We start from the raw sequence: 20567 nt of genomic DNA on the forward strand, positions 1-20567 counted from the left end.
AAGAAATTATTTAAAGTTAAAGGAATAAGAATGATGGTGATGATGATGGTGATTGAAGAGTGAGTTTTAGCAACGATACTTCAGCTTTTGATATGGCTTTTGATAAACTCCAGTATGAAAATGTTGTTCTTTTCCTGTAAGATGACTGTCTTTAAAGGGAGATAAAAATGCTTTTACACTACCTCACTCATATAGTCAAGAGAGGGTTTCTATAGGTCATATTCCTTTGTGTCTCACTATTTCTTTCCTTCTTCCTTTTTTATTCTTTACTTTTTTTTTTTTTTTTTTTTTTTGGTACATAATGCAAGGACGGGTGTGGGGGGAATAATGTGATGAACACTGTGTTCTCATAGTCCAGCTAATTGGAAACCGAATCTGTATCTTTTGAAAAGTAGAATATTCCAATACTCATTAAAACCTACCTACCACAGCTAATGTCAGACTGTGTCTCTACTCAATGACAAGGAGATGCAGTTAAGAAGCATTACCTACATACACTTCTTTCAGCATTTGCACATAATAACAAGTGCTACATTTTAGTTCAATGGCTATAATAAAATGCAAATTCTTTACTCTTTCACAGACCATATTCAAATGAACGTCGTATTAAAGTCCAACCTGGGCTCATTATATTTAGTTTGTGAGTGATGCTTCTTAAATGGAGAGATTTCTAATGACGATAATGCGTGCACAGCCACATTTGAAAGAATGGCTCTTTTTACAATGGCTATCCCCCATCATCCCGCTGTATAATAGAAGACAATCATACGAAGATAATATGGCAGAGAACCATGTGCCAGAGCAGTTTGAAACTCGAGTTAAAATACGTAATGACATTTATAATCAATTAAAATGGTGCCACAGCAGTAACATTCACACACTAATGACTTACCTGAGACTCAGGTGTGGAAGCTTGAGTCATCAGTACAGTTACACTGTGGACCCAGCAGACACGCCCCCCCAGGAACCCTCATATTTCATCAACAGTTAGACTCATGTTCATCACAGAATTTTAATTTTGCGTCATGTGACTTGCCTTATTCAGTTTGGTCATTGGTTTCTCTTCCCAGCCTCACCTCTAAACTAATGTACATAAATAGGTTTATACTCTAGGCGCACAGGACTCAACCACAAGGAAGATTTCGGACATACATTTTTTTATTGATTTGCACCTTTTGCCAAAGTGTAATCACAGAATGTATACCTTTTACGTTTGCATGAGGTTATTTGCATGGCCCCTTTCAGCTTGCAGTGATTCCATAGATGTGGTTTGTGTGTTTGTTTATGATATAATTTTATTTTATTTCATTCTGTCACGCTACTCAAGTTTAAATATAAGTGAATACTAATCTATTTAAAGGGAGAGATTTAGGGGTTTTTTTCCTTCACTTTTCTCCATGTCTTAAAAAAAAAAAAAAAGTCAGGCCCCTGTTCTCTCAGTGGTTATTTACTCCTGAGTACATTTTATCCATTGAAATATAATGTATTGAAGGTGGAAGGGACAGTTTTGCATTACTGATCTCTGAATATTTATAGGATTCTTAAAAATTCTGTCCTGAGTTGTCCATATGTAATTCTGACACAGCGAAAGCCCATCATAAATTGGATTTATACGACGATGAAGGTATTACCATGGAGGCAAGAGGAACAGATAAACAGAGTTTACCAGACAAATAACATTATTTGTAGAAATATAATAAAAAATCATCGAATTCCTGTTATGAGTAAAATAATATCATATGAGTTGATTTTAATATTTTGTGTGGACATGATAGACTCTAATGAACAATTCGAACAGCCAAATGATACATCAGATTTTAAGAAATTAAATATTACCTTCTTGAGATTGAGTAATTGCTCTACAAATTAATTAAAATAATTGAATTCTCTCCCTTCCTTGCACACTAGATTTCCGATACTGGTACTTATACTTGTGTGGCTACAAGTTCAAGTGGGGAGACTTCATGGAGTGCTGTGCTTGATGTGACAGGTGAGGCCTTGGGACTTATCTCAACAGAAGGAATCTTGAGCCCATTTCAGTGGTTAGCTCATCATCAAATAACAATTGAAGGAGAGATCAAGATTTTAAATTCATGGAATGCAAAAACTAAGTCATATGCCACTTTTTAATTTCTCCACATAACATTGCATATATGCAATTTGATACATTTGTCCTTGATAAATTTATTTCTTCTACCTGAAGAGCAAGCAATTCTAGTGATCTTGCGTGAGAGTAAACATTTAGTAACATGTAGGAAAAGCAAATATTCATTTACATACTTTTGATTCGTGAAGATGAATTGCTCATTGTCTCGGTCAACTTCTTTAATAGACTGTTTTCCTTCTTTTAAGTGTTATGGCATCTTATGCAATCAGGACTGAAGCATTTTCTGTTTGTCCTCCGTAGAATCTGGAGCAACAATCAGTAAAAATTATGACTTAAGTGACCTGCCAGGGCCACCATCCAAACCACAGGTCACTGATGTTACTAAGAACACTGTCACCTTGTCCTGGCAACCAGGTACCCCTGGAGCCCTTCCAGCAAGTGCATATATCATTGAGGCTTTCAGGTATGGGACAGTTCCTTTTTTTTCTCCATTGGGTTGTTCCTTTAGCTCCTATATCCTAAAATCTCACGTGAGCTATCCTGCTGTTTTATCTTAAGAACATGTTTAACAGTGCACTTTAAGTATTTATCTGATTTTATTCAAGACTAGACTCTAGGTTTTTTATTTTTCACTTATAACTTGATTATAGGATTAAATATGTATTACCCATGCCTAAGTCTATGGGGATCTAGCTCACGACCTAATCACTTAGCTCCTTTCTTTACCCTGACCATCATAAGGATGTAAGATGAGAATTTTGTCATTAGAACTAGGCAGAAAATAATTTAATTAGGCAAGGCGCTTTTTAAGTTCTGCATTGTTTTTTGAGGCATGGAACCCTGGAACTTAAAATAATTCCACTGTTTTTGTGCTATATATTTTAATACAGCTAGTGGGTGTGCCTAAGAAAAAAAATGAAAAGCTACAGTTAAGGAATTGATTCCATGCACTTTTGGTTGCTGAAAGGAAAAACCATATCCAATTGTTAACTGAAAAAAATCATCATCGATATAAGGATATAGACTATAAGTTAGCAAATGTCATAATAAAGTCATTGTGAGAATTTGATAAAATGCTTACACAAATGGGAAAATGAAGTTCATATGGTTTCAATGTGCTTTTATTTGCCATTATAAAGATAGCAATAGCCACTGTCATTTTTAAGCGTTAGGACAAACTATTACTTTCATTTTAGGCTTCCCTAATCTATTTAAGGTAACAATCAACAAATACATCATTTCCAACTTTCAAAAGACAGCATTTCTGTAATTTTCATGCTTCGATGTATAAGAACTTTTGAAAAGCAAACGGCCAGCCCTGAAAAATCACATTTTCTCCTCCTTATGAACAAAAGCAACATTTGACCTTAGACAAAGTTTTCTAAATGGGCATCCCATCTCTAGTTGCTGTTAAGGGGTTTCCACATCTAGATTCAGAGGTACTTCACCATTTGGAGATGAGAAATCACATATTATGTAATGTACAGTTTTATTAAAAATGTGACCAAAGGAAAATATTCCTTACATGCTTCCTTTCTTCTTTTACAGATATGTAGTTTTAGAAGGCTCTATTATAATATTGCATGTGGAATTGATGCAAAAGAAAACACACCTTGTAACAGGAAAATGTATTGGCATAATTTACTCTGTAGTCCATTTATTCTTTCTACAGGTTAATTCTTTTCAAGGTATATATATACATTTACGAGGACCATATTTATTGTATAAACTTGATGTTGTGATCTTGGCCTCTGTTCCTTTTACAGGTATTCATTTAGTGGGCTGCTGTGCATTAGCAACGGGCTGTCACATCTCCTGGGCTGAGTTTAATTTTGTTGTGCATGGCACTTCCGTTAGGTGGGCTCGGCTTTGTTGTTGAATAAACCGAAATCATCCAAATGTTTCATTTATTGGGCTTAACACTTCAAGTGTTGTGCGTGTGTGTGTTTAATTTTCAGCCATTAACTTTTGTCATTGATACCCAACTCCATTGCCGACACCTTTATGACTGTTCTTTAAGTGAAAGTTCCGTTCCTGTTTCAGCCAATCGGTGAGCAATAGCTGGCAGACGGTGGCAAACCACGTAAAGACCACACTCTACACAGTGAGAGGATTGCGGCCCAATACGATCTATTTATTCATGGTCAGAGCGATCAACCCCCAGGGTCTCAGTGACCCAAGCCCCATGTCAGATCCTGTGCGCACACAAGGTAATTTCAATAGCTGTGAACTTGACTGGTTCTGGAAGGAGGCATTCAGCAGATCTTTAAGAACAAAGGGGTTGCAGGAGCAAAGATAAATGTGTCTGCATCACTTGTTACAATGATTCATTAGACCTGATCCAGGGAAAGAAAAGGGAACTTGTTGTTCACCTTAGTGAATGTGTCCTCTGGGAGCTTCCAGGGTCTGTTTAGTAAAAAAATAAATAAATGAACAAAATAACTGGTTACATTTACAGAGTAAATCAACTAAGTTAGGTCTTTACTATATTTCAAAAGGAGGAAACTTGTCTCCTTCTTTGAAATTAATTATACAAATGCAAGAAGTGACCTTTAATGGATACAACACCCAGATAGGGATAATCAAAATTACTCCTGTTGTCCAAGAATTCTATTTTTATAGGGCAGTGGGTCTCCAGGTGGAGCTCCCACGGGACAGCGTCTGCATCACCAAGGACCATGTTAGAAATCAGACTCTCAGGCCCCAGCTCAGAAGCTCTGGGGGTGTGGCCCAGCAGTCTGAGTTAAGGTGCTCTCCAGGAGAGGCTTCTGCTCAAGTCTGACTAGCATACCTATGGTGTGTGTGTGTTTTGTTGTTGTTGTTGTTGTTGTTGTTGTTGTTGTATGTGTGTGTTTTAATCAAACCAGATGTTTAAAGGAGCAATTTGTTTCAGAAAGGAGTAAATCAAGCTTTCTTCCTGAGGTATACAATTCTTTTGACTAATTAAAAAAAAATTAAGAAACAAAACAAACGAGTAAAAAAGGGACGAGAGAGATCAAGAAACAGACTCTTCACTTAGAGAACAAACTGATGGTCACCAGAAGGGAGGAAGTGGGGGATGGGTGAAATCCGTGTTGGGGATTAAGGAGCGCACTTGCTTTGATAAGCACCGGCTGACGTATGGAACTGTGGAATCACTATATTGTACACTTGAAACTAGCATTACTGCTAGTTACCTAACTGCTAGTTACCTGCATGTTACCTAACTGGGATTTAAATAAAAGTTTAAACACCCAGAATATTATCATTTCAAAATTGAAGATTTTTCTTCTCATCTTTAGTAGCCTGCATCTTCAAATTAAGAAGTCACTGGAGTCGAGGGGTTAATACAAGATACTGCATTATAATTTCCCTTCCTACTAGTAGATGGAGGGAATTAATAAAATAGACATTGTGGCTTTATTATTTGTTACAACCGACTTCCCACAGAGTTCTTGAGAAAGGGTTAATTATTTCTTATTTGTAAAAGGCTTTGAACAAGATATAATTCAAAGTAGTATTTTTATGCAATGAAAAGCACCATACAGCCATAAAAATATTATTATAATTACAATGTAGTTCAGTGATAGTAACTAGTATGCTATTATAACAGAGAAGGGTGCCTTAAAGGAATCCAGTGAAATAGTCACCACGTGATTTTGGAACGTTGCTGACATGATGACAGTCAGGGGAGGAGGGAATGCCACTTTGCTATTGTTCTCCAAGCAGTAATGTGATTAATTTTCCACGGTGATAAAGGGCCTGTAGGTAAAGAACCTGTCTCCAGAGAAAGAAAAAGTACAACAAGGAATTTGAAGATCTGAAACTGGTTATATTTTACCTTGCTTGAATCTGGTCGCTTTTAGTGTGTCTGAATTTAATGAGTAAATTAAATTATGGGACTTGAAGATGTATATGGCTTTAACTCAAGAAATCAGAGGACCAAGATCATTTTTACCAGTGTAGACAGAAGCAGTCAGTGTTTGTGCATAGCTGTAATGGAAGACGGAAGATAAAGAGTGGGGAAGACTTTGGGTGTGATTATATCCGGCAGACCTCCTTGATCATTCAGTAACTCTGCCAGTCACTAAATCTTGACTCATAAAATAACTTCTCGGTGAAAAGGTCAAAAAAGATTAATGAAAAGTTGTTTGTGATCTGGCTTGTTCCAGCTGAGAGACTATATAGAGCAAAAGACTTATGTTCTCTTAACGGATATTTAATAGGAAAACTCATGTTTTGTGTCTGAATGTCAGGATCATTTTTTGACACCATACTTTCAGCAGCTTCGCATTCTGCAAAGCACTTCTTTTCAAAGAACACTTTGCTGTGTGAGGTCTCATTTGGAAAGATGTTAAGTATCATAGAATTTAGAAATCTTTTATTTTAGGAAGACACCAATACTTGTAGCATCAACATCACAGTAGACCATAGGTGTGTCAAAAAAGGTTGATATTATTCACATAATATTAATAATATTTTTTTCTAGATCAAGTAAAATAGCTCTGCTATTTATGTTAAGGATGAAGAATGATAGAACTGGGGGGGAAAATCACCAAAGCATAGTTCCCAATTATTTATGTCCCAGTTTTTTCACTCATCTTTTTTATTGTTTACATTATACATTCTCCAAGTAACAACAGCAAATATATATCCTGAGTCATGAGATAAGTTTGTGCATTACTCAAATTGGTATATCTCAAATAGAAGAGATTTAAGGTATTTTAATCCTGCTGTCTTACTTAAAATCAAACTTGTAAATTGTTGATATAAATTCCAAATACTAAGTAAAAGCAACACTTTCATTATATACTGTAATGTAATGCCAAATTTATATTTTATGCATTCTCCCATGTCATGCTAAGGTCCTTGAGAATTTTATATTTTTTTCAATTTTTTTTTTTTTGGTATAGTTGACACACGCTATTACATTCGTTTCAGGCATATAACACGGTGATTCAACTTCTCTATACATCACGCTATGCTCACCGCAAGTGCAGCTACCGTCTGTCCCCGTACTATGCTGTTATGATATCATTGACTATACTCCCTATGCTGTGGCTTTTATTCCTGTGACTTATTCATTCCGTAAAGGATGCCTGTACCTCTCACTCCCCTTCACCCATTTTGCCCATTCCTCAACCCAACTTCTCTATTTATGTCCCAATTTGTTAGTGCATCCAATTTAAGTTATGGCTGAGATATGCACTTACAAATATTTTTGCCAGTGTTGCACTGTGGCCGGAGAAAATAGGAGAAAACAGGATTAAGAAAATCAATTATTTTAAATTAGACTTCCTTTCTTAAAAGATAGTTGGAGGGAAAAAAATCAACTTAATATTACAGTGTACCAGTTAAAGTAGTTTATTTGAGTTTGTGTGAAATTCAATATTTGATATCAATTTGATGAACTCGGAAGTCTATAAATTTCTCTTTTTTTTCCCCCTTAATGGGCACACAGAACATAAACCATTATATGGAACAACAGACTAGTATTATGTGAATGGTGAATACTGGGCCAGCTGAGCAATGTATGGGGCTGAGAGTATATCATTCTAAATATTGCAGTTCTTTCTCTTTCTCACTTCCCCCCAGTCGCTTCCAAAAAACAGCCTAATTAATTTTTTTTTTTTTTTTTTTGGTCAGACACTGAAGTTCTGCTCAAAATTGCTTACTTTAGAGCATTTTATCAGTATCCTAAATTTTTCAGTCAATAGTATTTTTGTGAATTTGGGGGTCTTTTTCCCCTTCTTTCCCTCACTTTGTTTACCTTTAGTGACATAATTCACTTCCCAGTCTCCCTGATTATTTCTTCTCCATGCTTCCAGTCTGGAATAAGTCAAGGAGTAAGAACACACAATCTACCGATTGGGACAAGGGACTAAACAAATTCCTAAACAGCAGTTTTCAGATATAGCTCCATTAACTACTCGGGAAAGGCCTTCCATGTGCCAGCATCTATAGGAAACTGATGTTTCTAGAGAAGTCTTGTGGCACATACTTTATTCTTTAATAAGCAAATAATAGATCTTCGACAACAATGAAATCGAAGGGAGTGAGAGATTACAAACACTTTTATTAATATTATTTTAGTAAAGATAAATATCATCTCTCAAATGATGTCCTAGCATGGATGGTATGTATATAAATATGCTTTAATGTTTTTTGTCACAAAGGATTTTAGTTTTTTGCCCTGCCGTTATCTCTAATGACCTAATAGTAATGGCTTGTATAATATACATTGGAATTTTACTAGGAATTTTTAAATATTGGGAATGGTTATCTCTGTAGACATCAGCCCACCAGCACAAGGAGTGGACCATAGACAAGTACAGAAAGAACTAGGAGATGTCCTTGTCCGTCTTCATACTCCAGTTGTGCTGACTCCCACCACTGTTCAAGTCACGTGGACGGTAAGTTTTCAAAGGCAGTATTAATGGCAGTTTCTTTTATTCCTTTAAGAAAACAAACCATAAAAGGAAAAAGTAAATCCACAAACAAATAGTAATAGAAACCCTCACCATTTAAAATCAAGGTGTAATCAATGGCTAAAAAGAAAAATATTCCATAGAATAAAAGAGTAGAATAAAAATTGATTGATTGCAATAGAACTATGACATGTTTCATTTTCTTATTTTTTTAACAGCTCTATTGAGAGATAGTTAACATATCAGAGTTAGAATGTACAACTCCGTTTTTGGTATATTTACAGAATTGCACAATCATCATCAGAATCTGATTTTAGAACATTTCATCACCTGAAAATGTAACCCTGTGTTCGTTAGCAGTGTTCCTCCTTCAGTCCCCCTACTTTAGCCCTTTGCACCCACTAATCCACTTTCTGTTGAAGTAGATTTGTCTATTCTTTTGTCTGTTCTTTTGCTATGAATGAAATCATGCAATAGGTGGTCTTTTGTGTTTGGCTTCTCTCACTCCGTATAATGTTTCTGAGGTCCAACCATGTAGTAGTATCTATCAGTACTTTGTTGCTTTCTATTACTGAATTGCATTCGATCATACAGATATATGATGTCCTCTGGTTTTTCATCAGCTGATGCACTTTTCAGTTGTTTTCATTTGTGGCTAACATGAATGAGGGGGCCATGAACATTTGAGAACAACTTGACATATGTGCTCATTTTTCCTGGTATCTACCTAGGATTTGCTGAGTAAAATTATAACTCTCAAACATTTGGATAAACTGCCAAAATGTTTTCCCAAATGGTTCTACCATTTTGTTTCCGCCAGCAATATTTGAAACTTCCAGTATCTTCCACACCCTTGCCAGATTCTCTCACATCCTCCTCAACACTTGTTATCCTCTGTCTTTTTGACTCTAACCATTCTAGTGGGCGCAGAGTGGTATATCCTTGTGGTTTTGATTTGCATTTCTTTAATGACTAATGATATTTTCCACTGTTTCCTGTGCTTGAGCATTTGTATGTCTTCTTTAGAGAAATGTTTATTCAAATTCTTTGCTCATTTTAAGTTGGGTTTGTTTGTCCTTATTATAGACTTACGGGTTTTTTTTATATATTGTGGATACAAACTCCTTATCAGATATATGATTTGTAAATATTTTCATTCACTCTGTGGGTTAGTTTTTACTTTCTTAATGGTATCACTTGAAGCACAAACAAATTAAATTTGACAAGGTTTTCTTCTGCATTTAAATAAATCATCTGTACATTCCTTTAGCTGTACCTCATGTAATAGCACCAAAACATGAATATAATTTTAATAATTTGAGTTATATAGTAAAAAACTAATGGATTTTAAGAAATACATTTATATTTTAATATATGCTGAGACTATTCAATTCCACGCATTATTAAATGTCAACCTGCCCACTGTTATATCAAAATGCAAAATGTTTTGATCACTTGATAGCCACTGCAGTGGAAACAACAAATAGCATAGAAACAGCCACATTAGAGGATACTAACACTTGTGTCTATGTGTGTGCCTATGTTTTGAGAAGAGCCGGGTAATGTTCTTCCACATGTGTAGTATAGCTAGTGCCAACTTCTCATTTATATCTAAAATTTCTCTATTATAACCTCTAAAAATCCTTTGTTAAGCCCTCTTTTTATGTGATAGATCTTGTACATTGTATAAGTAATGGATATTTGAGTTAGGGATACCTAGGAAATCTTTTACTTTAACTATAATATTAATGGGAAAATATTTATAATTATGTCCCTATTGCTGTTACTGTTGTTTTGTTATAGTAGAAGAATGACTAAGTAAGAAATTGGATTCTCACCTTCTGCTTTTAGAGGCCGAGTTTCTTTTTTTTTTTTTTTTTAAGATTTTATTTATTTATTTGTCAAAGAGAGAGAGAGCACAAGCAGGGTGGCAGGCAGAGGGAGAAGAAGGCTCCCTGCTGAGCAAAGAGCCTGATGTGGGACTCAATCCCAGAACCCTAGGATCATGACCTGAGCCGAAGGCAGACGCTTAAGTGACTGAGCCACCCAGGTGTCCCTAACGTCCAAGTTTCTTTTGGGAAATTACCATTTATCAACTCCATCAACAAAGGAAGTTGAGAAAGGAAAACTGGTTACTTTTCACCAGTTCTTAATTAATTATATATTTTTTTCTTAAGATTTTATTTATTTATTTGACAGAAACAGCAAGAGAGGGAACACAAGCAAGGGGAGTATGAGAGGGAGAAGCAGGCTTCCCACCGAGCAGCTAGCCTGATGCGGGGCTCGATCCCAGGACCCTGGGATCATGACTGAGCCGAAGGCAGATGCTTAACGGCTGAGCCACCCAGGGGCCCCTAATTAATTATATTTGAAGTGTAAAATGCAATGAAAGAGAATTATCCCAATGTCCTTTCAATAATAAATTCATTGAACAAATCCAGTTCAACAAGCATTTTCATGGACCAGTTTTGTTCTAATTGTTGAGAACTATATAAAGAGACACAAATCTATTTGAGAAACACGTGGAAATTCTCAACGACAGTACACGGGGATAAGAATTGTAACAGATATATATGTACCCTATTGAGAGAGGTTTTAGTCAAAGAAGTGATTAACTTTATCCTCGGGTACCAGAAAAGGCATCACCACTCATTTTTATCTATATGTGGAAATGTAAAGGCATTATCATATTAGAATAGGAAAACCTAAAATAATGTTTAAGGCTGTTTAGTTCTATAATTTTATAAAAGGAAGCCAATGTATTCAGGTTGAATGATGTTTCCAATATCCCACACCTACTTTAGAGGTAAAGATAGGATTAGAACTTATTTCCTTTAAATCTGTGTTTTGTGCTTTTTACTTAAACTTAGACAAATATTTATTTGAAAGGAGTATATTTTAAGGGTGATTTGGCATAGGGTCCTGGATGGGGCATTTTGTTACTTCTTAAACCAGACCATGTGATCAAAATTTTGACCTAGGAGTACAAAATTGGATAATACTTCAACATAAATAAGACTAAGTTTATAATATTTTAAGAGTAATTATTTAAAATTACATTGTTTCTGATTCCATTTTTAATGTTGTTTTGCTTAGCTTTATTCTGTTTTCTCTATATAATGATTTCTATTCTTCTGTTCCCATGGAGGGCACATAATAACCTCATCATTTTTCCCTTGGCACAGCAGGGGTATTATCTGCCTTGCCTCTTCTATCTCTCTGTAACTTTGACCAAATATAAAACTAGCAAATCCATGGAAATAATTGTATTTTTCATAGCAGATTTTTCCTCACTCTCAATTGAAAAGTCTTCTCTGCTCTGTTGGGAGTTTTGAAGGGGCCTTTTAAGCTGCTTCTAAATGTGGAAATTATTTGGGTAGGAATCAAAGTCATTATGTTTATGAAGTTAATCACTTAAAAAGTCACTGAGTTTAAAAGAATAAATCAAATTAGATCAAAATTGCAGGTTTGTAGTCTGGGAGTTCTTCCAGGAGAGGAACCTTGTCATATTCATCTCTGTATCCCACGAAGCTTGTCATTAACTAGTTTGCATATCTCTCTCTCTCATGAGCTTGAGTTCTGTGAGTCTGGAGTCCATGTTTTTCATTTTTGTTTTTTCTGAGCAGAGCATCTATTATAAAATACCCTTTCAATAACAGTTTTGAATGATCAATATTTTTATACATTTTTATTTTTGTTTTTAAAAAGAAAGTGTTCAATTATATCAAGGGTGTTGTTCCCCATGAGTTTGTAGTTACACCTGAAATTAAGAATGTGTTTGAGAGGTCAATTTAGTGAAATAAAATTGGACTGGGGCTGTGGTCAATTGCTGAAGAAATTATAACCAAACGCTTTATTTCCATGCCATATTTTCAACTTGCTAAACGTGTGTGTTCTTTAAAGTATTACATTGTCAGTATTTGAGTTACAGATGTGTTATTGGAGGAGAGAAATATATTCCCCAGCCTATGTAGTTGGACTTGGGGCCAGCTAAGGTGGTTTACCAAGGCTAATCTTGAAGTAACAAAAGTTAGCCACGGCCGCTTTCTAAAAGTGACTGCTCTCATAACAACGGTGGCCAAACATGATAAGGAATGACTGTTTCACAAAGAAAATAGCAATAAATCTCTTATTTTTTAAAAAAAGCAGTTATTCTAAAAAATAAAAAATAGAACAATGGTTATTCTAGTGGGGGGGATTGTTTTTGTTCAAGGACAAGAAGAATCACAGATCCTTTGCCCCTTAAACGTCACAGCTGTTGAAATTGAAAGCGTGCATTGACAAACTAGAATTTCAGAACCCAGCTTCATCCAGATCAGTCCTTAGCAGGCTAAGCCCAACAGATAAAATTCACTTTGAGTTTTCAGTTTAAATGGATTTTTTTTTTTTTTAAATAGAAAAGACGGTGGTGAGCACTTGCACATTTTAGTGGAATGTGGTTTTAATGGAACGGTAGTGCATGTTCTAATGCACTAACCTCAGGTCACATACGGACCCCTTTTTAAAGTCCATCCCTTACCTAACAATGATGCTTTATCACTGTGCATCCCTGAAACTTGCAAAGTTCTTTAACTTATAATCGTCGCTTAATTGTATCCAGGCCCTTGTAATATGAATATTATTGAGTGAATTGAGAAAACGGAGACTCAGAAAATTTAAAAGGCTGAGCTGTAACTCAGTTGGGACCTTATGACTGGACGATGGAAACTTGCTTCATCATTTCACTTTTTTCCTTAAGACAACGGTTTTTTATTCATATTTCAGATAATACGAAATTTTTTTAAAAATTCTACAAACCCATGGATTTGTGGCCAGACTCTGATTATAATCGACACTAAAGAAAATCCTACTTCTTATAAACAGAGTGTTAATAAAACTAGTAACAAGCATATGGTTTAACTTGAAAATGACCACCTGTCAAAATGTGCTCTACAAATCAGTGGTGTAGAACACATATCCAATAAAAATCCCACCTATTTTTTTTAAAGGTAATGTTCAGCATTTTCATTTTTGCTTCCACCTGTAACAACAAATTTTCTTCTGAAAAAGAATGTACTGCAACGGCACAAAATCAAGTTAAACTATTTAGTTATTAAGTAGGCCATTAGAATATACTGGTTGAAAGCAGTGTACAATGAAGTGAGCAAGGCAATGTTGTGTAGTAAACATTAGCTTCACAAAGTCCCTAAAACACTTAATTAATGAAAACCAAACATGGATAAAACCAATTTACCCTGATTTACAGACTCTCTTCATCTGGAAACAGCTGCTTAATGTTCTTCTTAAAAACACAGCTTGCTTCTTTCAGTATTAACAAGCTATTATTGTGAGTTATGTCTTTCTTCCAGTATATAAATTCACTTAAAGCGAATGCAGCGAAGTTTATAAAATGCCAGCTTAATGTTGTTTTAACATATGCTGCAAGGAATTTTTGAACATTGACAGTTTTGATTAAAGGCATCTCTCTTTGGCTCTCATAAATTTAACTTTTTGCTTTTGAGTCGCCTTGCTTTGTAATTGTCAGAAGAACTGCTTCTCAAAAACTACATGTGTTGGTACAAACACAAGCTGGTAGCATGGATGACGATTCAGAGATCATGAGCTTTGGCATCAGAGCTGGGCCAACCTTCTCTTGACAGAACCTCATACAAGTGTAGCACTAATTCCAGCCAATCTTTGAGGATAAGAATGCTGTCAGGTGGATGAAGGAATTCTTAGTTGTTAAGACTCGTCTGCGTATAGAAACACATATGCTCAGGCCCACCGGCTCCATGGACTCTCTCGCTTGGACATTCTAAATATAGAAAAATGTCCCTTCATGCCACTGTCTTTTGATTGAGTTCCTGGGTTTTTTGTTTTTTTAATTTTCTGCGCCCACTTAAAATAACTTTTAGATGCTGCAACTGTAGAATAAGGGTTAGAAGTTAACACGTGGCACTGGGGCACCTGGGTGGCTCAGTTGGACGAGTGTCTAGCTCTGGATCTCCACTCCAGTCTTGATCTCAGGGCCATGGGATCAAGCCCTGCATCGGTCTCCGTGCTCAGTGCAGAGTCTGCTTGGAGTTTCTCTCTTCCTCTTCCTCTGGCCCTGCCCCCACTCATGTATGCATGCTCGCTCTCCCACTCTCTAAAATAAGTAAATAAATCTTAAAAAAAAAAGAAGCTAATACATGAGACAATACCTTTTATTCACAATGTGCTAACAGTTGGATAGAGAAATTTTTAAGAAGTTGAAATAATGATTTTCATCATCATCTCCTTCTCTGTTTCTTCTCTCCTCAACCTTCCCAAAATGAGGTTTTGCCATCTCTTCTCCATTAAATTTTACACTGTATTTGACAGTGAAATTTGTCAAGTTAAAGGCTTCTTAGAATCTGGCTATTAAGCTACAATATATGGAAAATTAATTGAAGAAGTTTCCGTGATAGTTACTTTTTTAAGTCCACCAATTCTAGAAAAATGGCAAGATATTACAAAATTATTAAAAGTTAAAAATCCTTTTCTCCCTGAAAATGAAACAATGGTGAAACTCTAATAGAGATTGTTCAATAAATGTATAAGGACATGTTTTATTTTTAGCTTGCATTTTTTATATATTCAGTTTTCGTGTAATCATTATGAATGAACAAAATAACATTTTAACATTTTTATTTGATATGAGTCTTCAGATTCAAAAATCTGATTTTCATTAAAACAGCTGCTTATCCTCCGTACCTTTAAATGAGTGAAAGAATCAAGAAAATTGTGAAATTGTGCCAATAGTGGGACTCTTGAAGGAGCCAGAAACTGATGATGTCTTTCATTTAATATTTGCTAGTGGGTATAAGCTTTTCAAATGCCTTTAAAATAGATGCTCTAACTTTATAGCTCCTCGTCTTCTCACACACTTCCTTCAGGCGTGGGAATTTTATATGGGCTGTTTCTACACTTCTTCCTCTGGAATAAATGATCCTACTCTCCTTGCAAATCTCAGCACTTGTTCTTTTTTGGGGAAATGCTTTCTCCCCTTCCTGATTCTGTCGACTTCCTCTCCCCTCCAGGCTTTCTTAGCTCCTCGTCCATCTCATTCATAACATTTGTTTATGGATATTAGTTAGGAATGTTACTTGACCAGTAACTTGATTAGTAGGAACTCAAAAATTGATTGGAGTGAGTGAAGGTATTAATGAATGGACAAAAGAGAAGAATGGAAATTCCCAAGCAATAACACATTACATATCCAACCATAAAAATAGGAACTGTTGAATATAGGAAAAGGGTGATGAGAAATGAAGTTAGACAAATTGGCAGGTCTAGGCCTGTCAGGCCTTTGTGCTATTTTAAGGAATTTGAATTAATTAAGTAAGCATCCTAGATACTATGGAGTATTTTAAGCAAGAGAGAGAGTTGTCCTGCTCTTCATTTTGGAAATCATAACTTAGGGGCAATGTGAACTCAGAATTGGACTTGGATATTAGAAGCAGGGAGATGAATTACAAAGCAATGGCATCACACAAGTGATAGTTGATGAAGACTGAAACAGGGACAAGAGAAATGAGGATGGACGGTTTCATTGTCATGTCTAAAACATTTCCATTTAGTTTCAAAAGCTTTTTGCTGTGTTTTTCAGGTTGATCGCCAACCTCAGTTTATTCAAGGCTACCGAGTGATGTATCGTCAGACTTCAGGCCTGCAGGTGACATCAACATGGCAGAATTTAGATGCCAAAGTTCCAACTGAGCGAAGTGCTGTCTTAGTCAACCTGAAAAAGGGGGTGACTTATGAAATTAAAGTTCGACCATATTTTAATGAGTTCCAAGGAATGGACAGTGAATCTAAAATAGTTCGTACTACTGAAGAAGGTCAGTATTCAGATTTCTAACAAAAGCCAAACTTAAACCATAATGAAGACAATTTCTTTTTTTTATTTTATTTTATTTTTTTTTTAATCAGAGAGAGAAGAGAGAGTGTGCACAAACAGGGGGAGTGGCAGGCAGAGGGAGAAGCAGATTCCCCGCTGAGCAAGGAGCCTGATGCAGGACTCAATCCCAGGACCCTAGGCTCATGACCCAAGCCGAAGGCAGCCGCTTAACCAGCTGAGCCACCCAGGCATCCCAAGACAATTTCTGTTGAAGTTCTAGCTTATCATCTACCTTAGAGGAATAACAAGAGAGAATATAAAAAGTGAATTCAGGAAGTGGCATTTTCTCATTTTATTCCAAGAATCTCATAGAATCTGAGAACTTTAAAAAAATGACATTCAAGTAATAGGATTTTTTTTCTTAAGTGAACATTTGTTCCAAATTTTACCAGTACACTGGAATTTGATTACAATATTTTCCCATTTTTTTTTCTTAACATGGATTGAGTTCTCTTGGCTTCATTAAATAGGGACAGGTTACTGGAAACTCAAGAATGCAGGCTGTTCATTGTCACTTTCCTGTTTTTGATGTAGTAAAGCATGACATTTTCTTTTACAAGCTTCCTTCCCTGTGGGCTCTGCCAGTCTGACTCATAATTTCTAATCAGAAGGCCACTTACACATTTGCAACAACATTCTTATTAGTGACATTTTCTCCCCCACCCCCATTTGGAAACTTTCTTGCACACAGATACTTTAAAGTCAATTTGTGATGGACATGAAATTAATGTAGATTTGAACCAGTCCCTGTACTAGTATCTCCTTCACTAAACTGAGGCTTATAATAAATGGTGTTATCAAAGTACAAAAAGTCAGATGCCAAGTGTAATAACCCCCCCTTTTCTGCTTTTCTACTAATTTTATTTACACAGCTCCTAGAAAAAAAGCCCTTTTTCGTAAATCAATATGAGGGCAATCTTAAGAAAATGTATATAGGTTGCTTATGCTACCATAGATGTCCGTATTTGACAAAAGAGCTTTTATGTTGCACATATCCTATAATCAGCATCACAGTGAAAATGTTCTGTCCACACTGGTTTACGCTGTGATACATGGGCACGAACAGGAAGTACGTATCATTAAAGACGTTAATCAACTTTTAGGATGTGTAAAGAAAAAAATTACTAAAAATTAATAATAATATCTTCATCCACCATTAAATTTTACTTTATGTTGAAAATGTGTGGTACTAATGAGTGCAGTGGGTGAATTTAATATAGAATGCTACATTTGAAGCACACTTCCAAAAATGAATTTCACCGAAGTTGGACTTTTCCTCTGGATTAGACTTCTCTCACCGTTTGGTTGCGTTCATTTACAGTTTATGTGGCCTTCTGAAGGTAACAAATGGAACTCAGCTGGGCTGTGTGTGGGAATGATGAGCAGAGATTTGGGTTCCTTTACACTGTAGAAGAAGCTGAGCACTGGAATAATTGACCTGTCAGAAAGCAGGCATGGTGTTCTCTCCAAGCCAGCAGCAGGGCAAATGAGAAACCAGTTTTCAAGTGCTATTTTTCAATACAGTCTACTTAATAACTACAAAACTGGTGAAGATGTGTTTAGATTTGTGTCATCGTGCCATATTTTGTAGCAATATTATCAGAGGAATAACACAGAGTAATATTGTGCTAACGTGTCTGTATATATCCTATATCTCAGTGCATGTATGGGCATACCTCAGTGACAAATTTATGAAACATGGGAGACTTACTTGATAGGCTTTTAAAATATCTTTTACCATTCAAGTGTACATATGTTCAAAGGGCTAAACTGTATAGAGCCATAAAAGCATTGATCCTTTTACATAAAAATCCTTTAGTACCACAAATTCTTTGAATTTTGTTTCAACTGGTATTTCATTTTGTTTTTCCTACTCAAAGATTTAAGGAGAATTGATAAATTTTCCTGTAAAATTAGTATTTTTCAGCTCTCAGAGAGACTGGAGAGCAGATGCTGCAGTCTAAAATCAGAAATTTTTTCTCACTCATCTTTTCTCAGTGTGATTATAATTAGTTATAGGAGAAACCATAAAGGATGGGAACTGTAGGAAATTAAAATCTATCCATTTCACACTCGACCCAACATGAACTGTTTTCATTTATGACTTCAGAGTTTCTTCCCCATCAATATAAAATAAGTTTTAAGTCTTAAATTATGTCAATGTATAAGTCAATTATTTTTCCCGATATAAAAAAAAGTATTTTTTTCTTGTGTTGGTGAAATTTATTGCTGTGTTTCTGTTTTTATTTATTAAACACAAAACAAAACAAAAAATAATATTATTAATGACACCACTCAGAGATAATGGTTGATGAAAATTTGGAATACATTCTCTCAGAATACTTTTGGTCGGAGTGTTTTTTCAGAAAGAGAGCCTGCCTGTTGGAGTCAAATGGATCAAAGTTCTAGAGCCAGACATACCTGGGTTCAAATTCTGTCTTGGTGTTTGACTTGGATAACTCGCTTACAGTTGTCTTCTTCCTTTTCTGTAAAGCTGAGATAAGAGTTGTTAGAGTTGTTTTTACTTCTTGAGGTTAGTGTGCTCATTAAATATGACACTTAGCTCAGTGCTGGGCATATAGAAAACACTCATTAGCATGTTAGCTGTTAAATTTATTATCGAGCACATATTAGCACAGCTGTTGTGTTTGCTTTAAATCCATCCATTATATTTCAAGGACATTTTTTTAGAAAACTGTCCCTGTTGAACACTACGTGCAAATCCGGAACGACTGGAAACCAGACCTCTTGCTTCTTGTCTTTATATTCGTGTTCTATAAGCAGTATTAATGCACATCGAGACCTACAGTTTGTGTTTATCCTAATTGCTTCCTTGCAGCCCCAAGTGCCCCTCCACAGTCTGTCACTGTGCTGACAGTTGGAAGCCACAATAGCACAAGTATCAGTGTTTCCTGGGATCCTCCTCCTCCAGATCATCAGAATGGAATCATCCAAGAATACAAGGTAGGGCCTGGGTGGAGAAGCGAGGCTCACGGAAAAGCTTCCCAGAGAAGTCTCAGGGCCACATGCATGAAGCTCATCTCCAGAAGCCCTCTTCTTGAGTCTGAGTGTAAAGTAATTTTTATATCCTTGTGTGACAGGTAAAGAAACAAATGCATAGGGGATTGGAACCTAACTCCAAGACACAGATAACAAAAACTCACTTGGACAAGTAAACCATAACAGTGATGTGTTTTTGTTGTGTGTGTGTGTGTGTGTGTGTGTGTGTGTGTGTTTTGTGGGGTTTTTTGGTTTTTTTTTTTTTGGTTTTTTTTTTTTTGGTTTTTTTTTTTTTGGTTTTTGTAGAGCGTGGTTCCAGAACCTCAGAGATTCAGAGAGATCAGGTACAGAGTAGGTCATGAAGCCCTCATCCCAGAAATGTCCTGTATCATTGTTATTAAATTTCTGTGTGAGGGACCTTAGCAGGGGTATTTTGAAACTGTGGTCTCATGAAAAGATGCTTCCAAGGTTTAGAGAGTTGGGGTGGGGATAGGAGGGTGGGAAGCACCAACTCCCACTCTTAAGTTCTGCTTTGGTCAATTTATTGAGGTTTTGTAAAATATTTCACTTGAGAAAGGGGTGCCATTGAAAAAATAAATTATGGAAAAGCTTACTTACAAAAATAGTTCATTATCTCCTTTTTCAAATGATAATTTTGCTGCTGTTTAGAAACTATAGATCCATTGCTTCCTTGCCATCCTCTGATGTTTAAGAGACAGAAGATGTCTAACTTTGGGAAATAAGATAAGATTCTGATTAGCTGTGATGTGATTAGACCACATATGATAGTAAAACCCCTCATTAAATCTTATATAAATTCAAAACTATGATTTTGCTATTAGTAAATGTATGTGGAATTCTAACAACATGCTAGGTAGATCTATTAGAATAGAAAATAGACAGCCCATCTCACCCTAAAAGTTTAGAGTTGGTATGTAAAATGAAACCAAATAATTGCACTGAAAGCATTGCAGATTGAATTATGTTATTTCTAAGAAAAAATAAAATTAGAATTTTTTATATTAATGAATAACTTACTGAAACAATGTGCATGAGCACTTACTCTAAAATTATCCCCATCACTTCATAAAGAAACATGTGCAAGAAGTATAAGAATAAATGTTTTACAGTATCATAATTATATATAAATATT

General features: G+C 35.7%; 1 protein-coding gene across 1 annotated transcript in view; it reads left to right on the plus strand.

Annotated features, from left to right (window-relative positions):
* ROBO2 (roundabout guidance receptor 2) overlaps positions 1-20567 on the plus strand; it is a gene marked incomplete at its 5' end in the record, with an annotated part of 530965 nt that overhangs the window by 437821 nt on the left and 72577 nt on the right. Inside the window, 6 exons of the mRNA XM_040621098.1 lie at positions 1909-1990; positions 2408-2570; positions 4151-4317; positions 8378-8499; positions 16124-16355; positions 19254-19378. Of these exons, the coding sequence (XP_040477032.1) occupies positions 1909-1990; positions 2408-2570; positions 4151-4317; positions 8378-8499; positions 16124-16355; positions 19254-19378 (891 nt within the window). The remainder of the gene's footprint in view (positions 1-1908; positions 1991-2407; positions 2571-4150; positions 4318-8377; positions 8500-16123; positions 16356-19253; positions 19379-20567) is intronic.

This window comes from Ursus maritimus, unplaced genomic scaffold, assembly GCF_017311325.1.
Source record: "Ursus maritimus isolate PB19 unplaced genomic scaffold, ASM1731132v1 scaffold_4, whole genome shotgun sequence".
In the NCBI taxonomy this organism is placed as follows: Eukaryota; Metazoa; Chordata; class Mammalia; order Carnivora; family Ursidae; genus Ursus; species Ursus maritimus.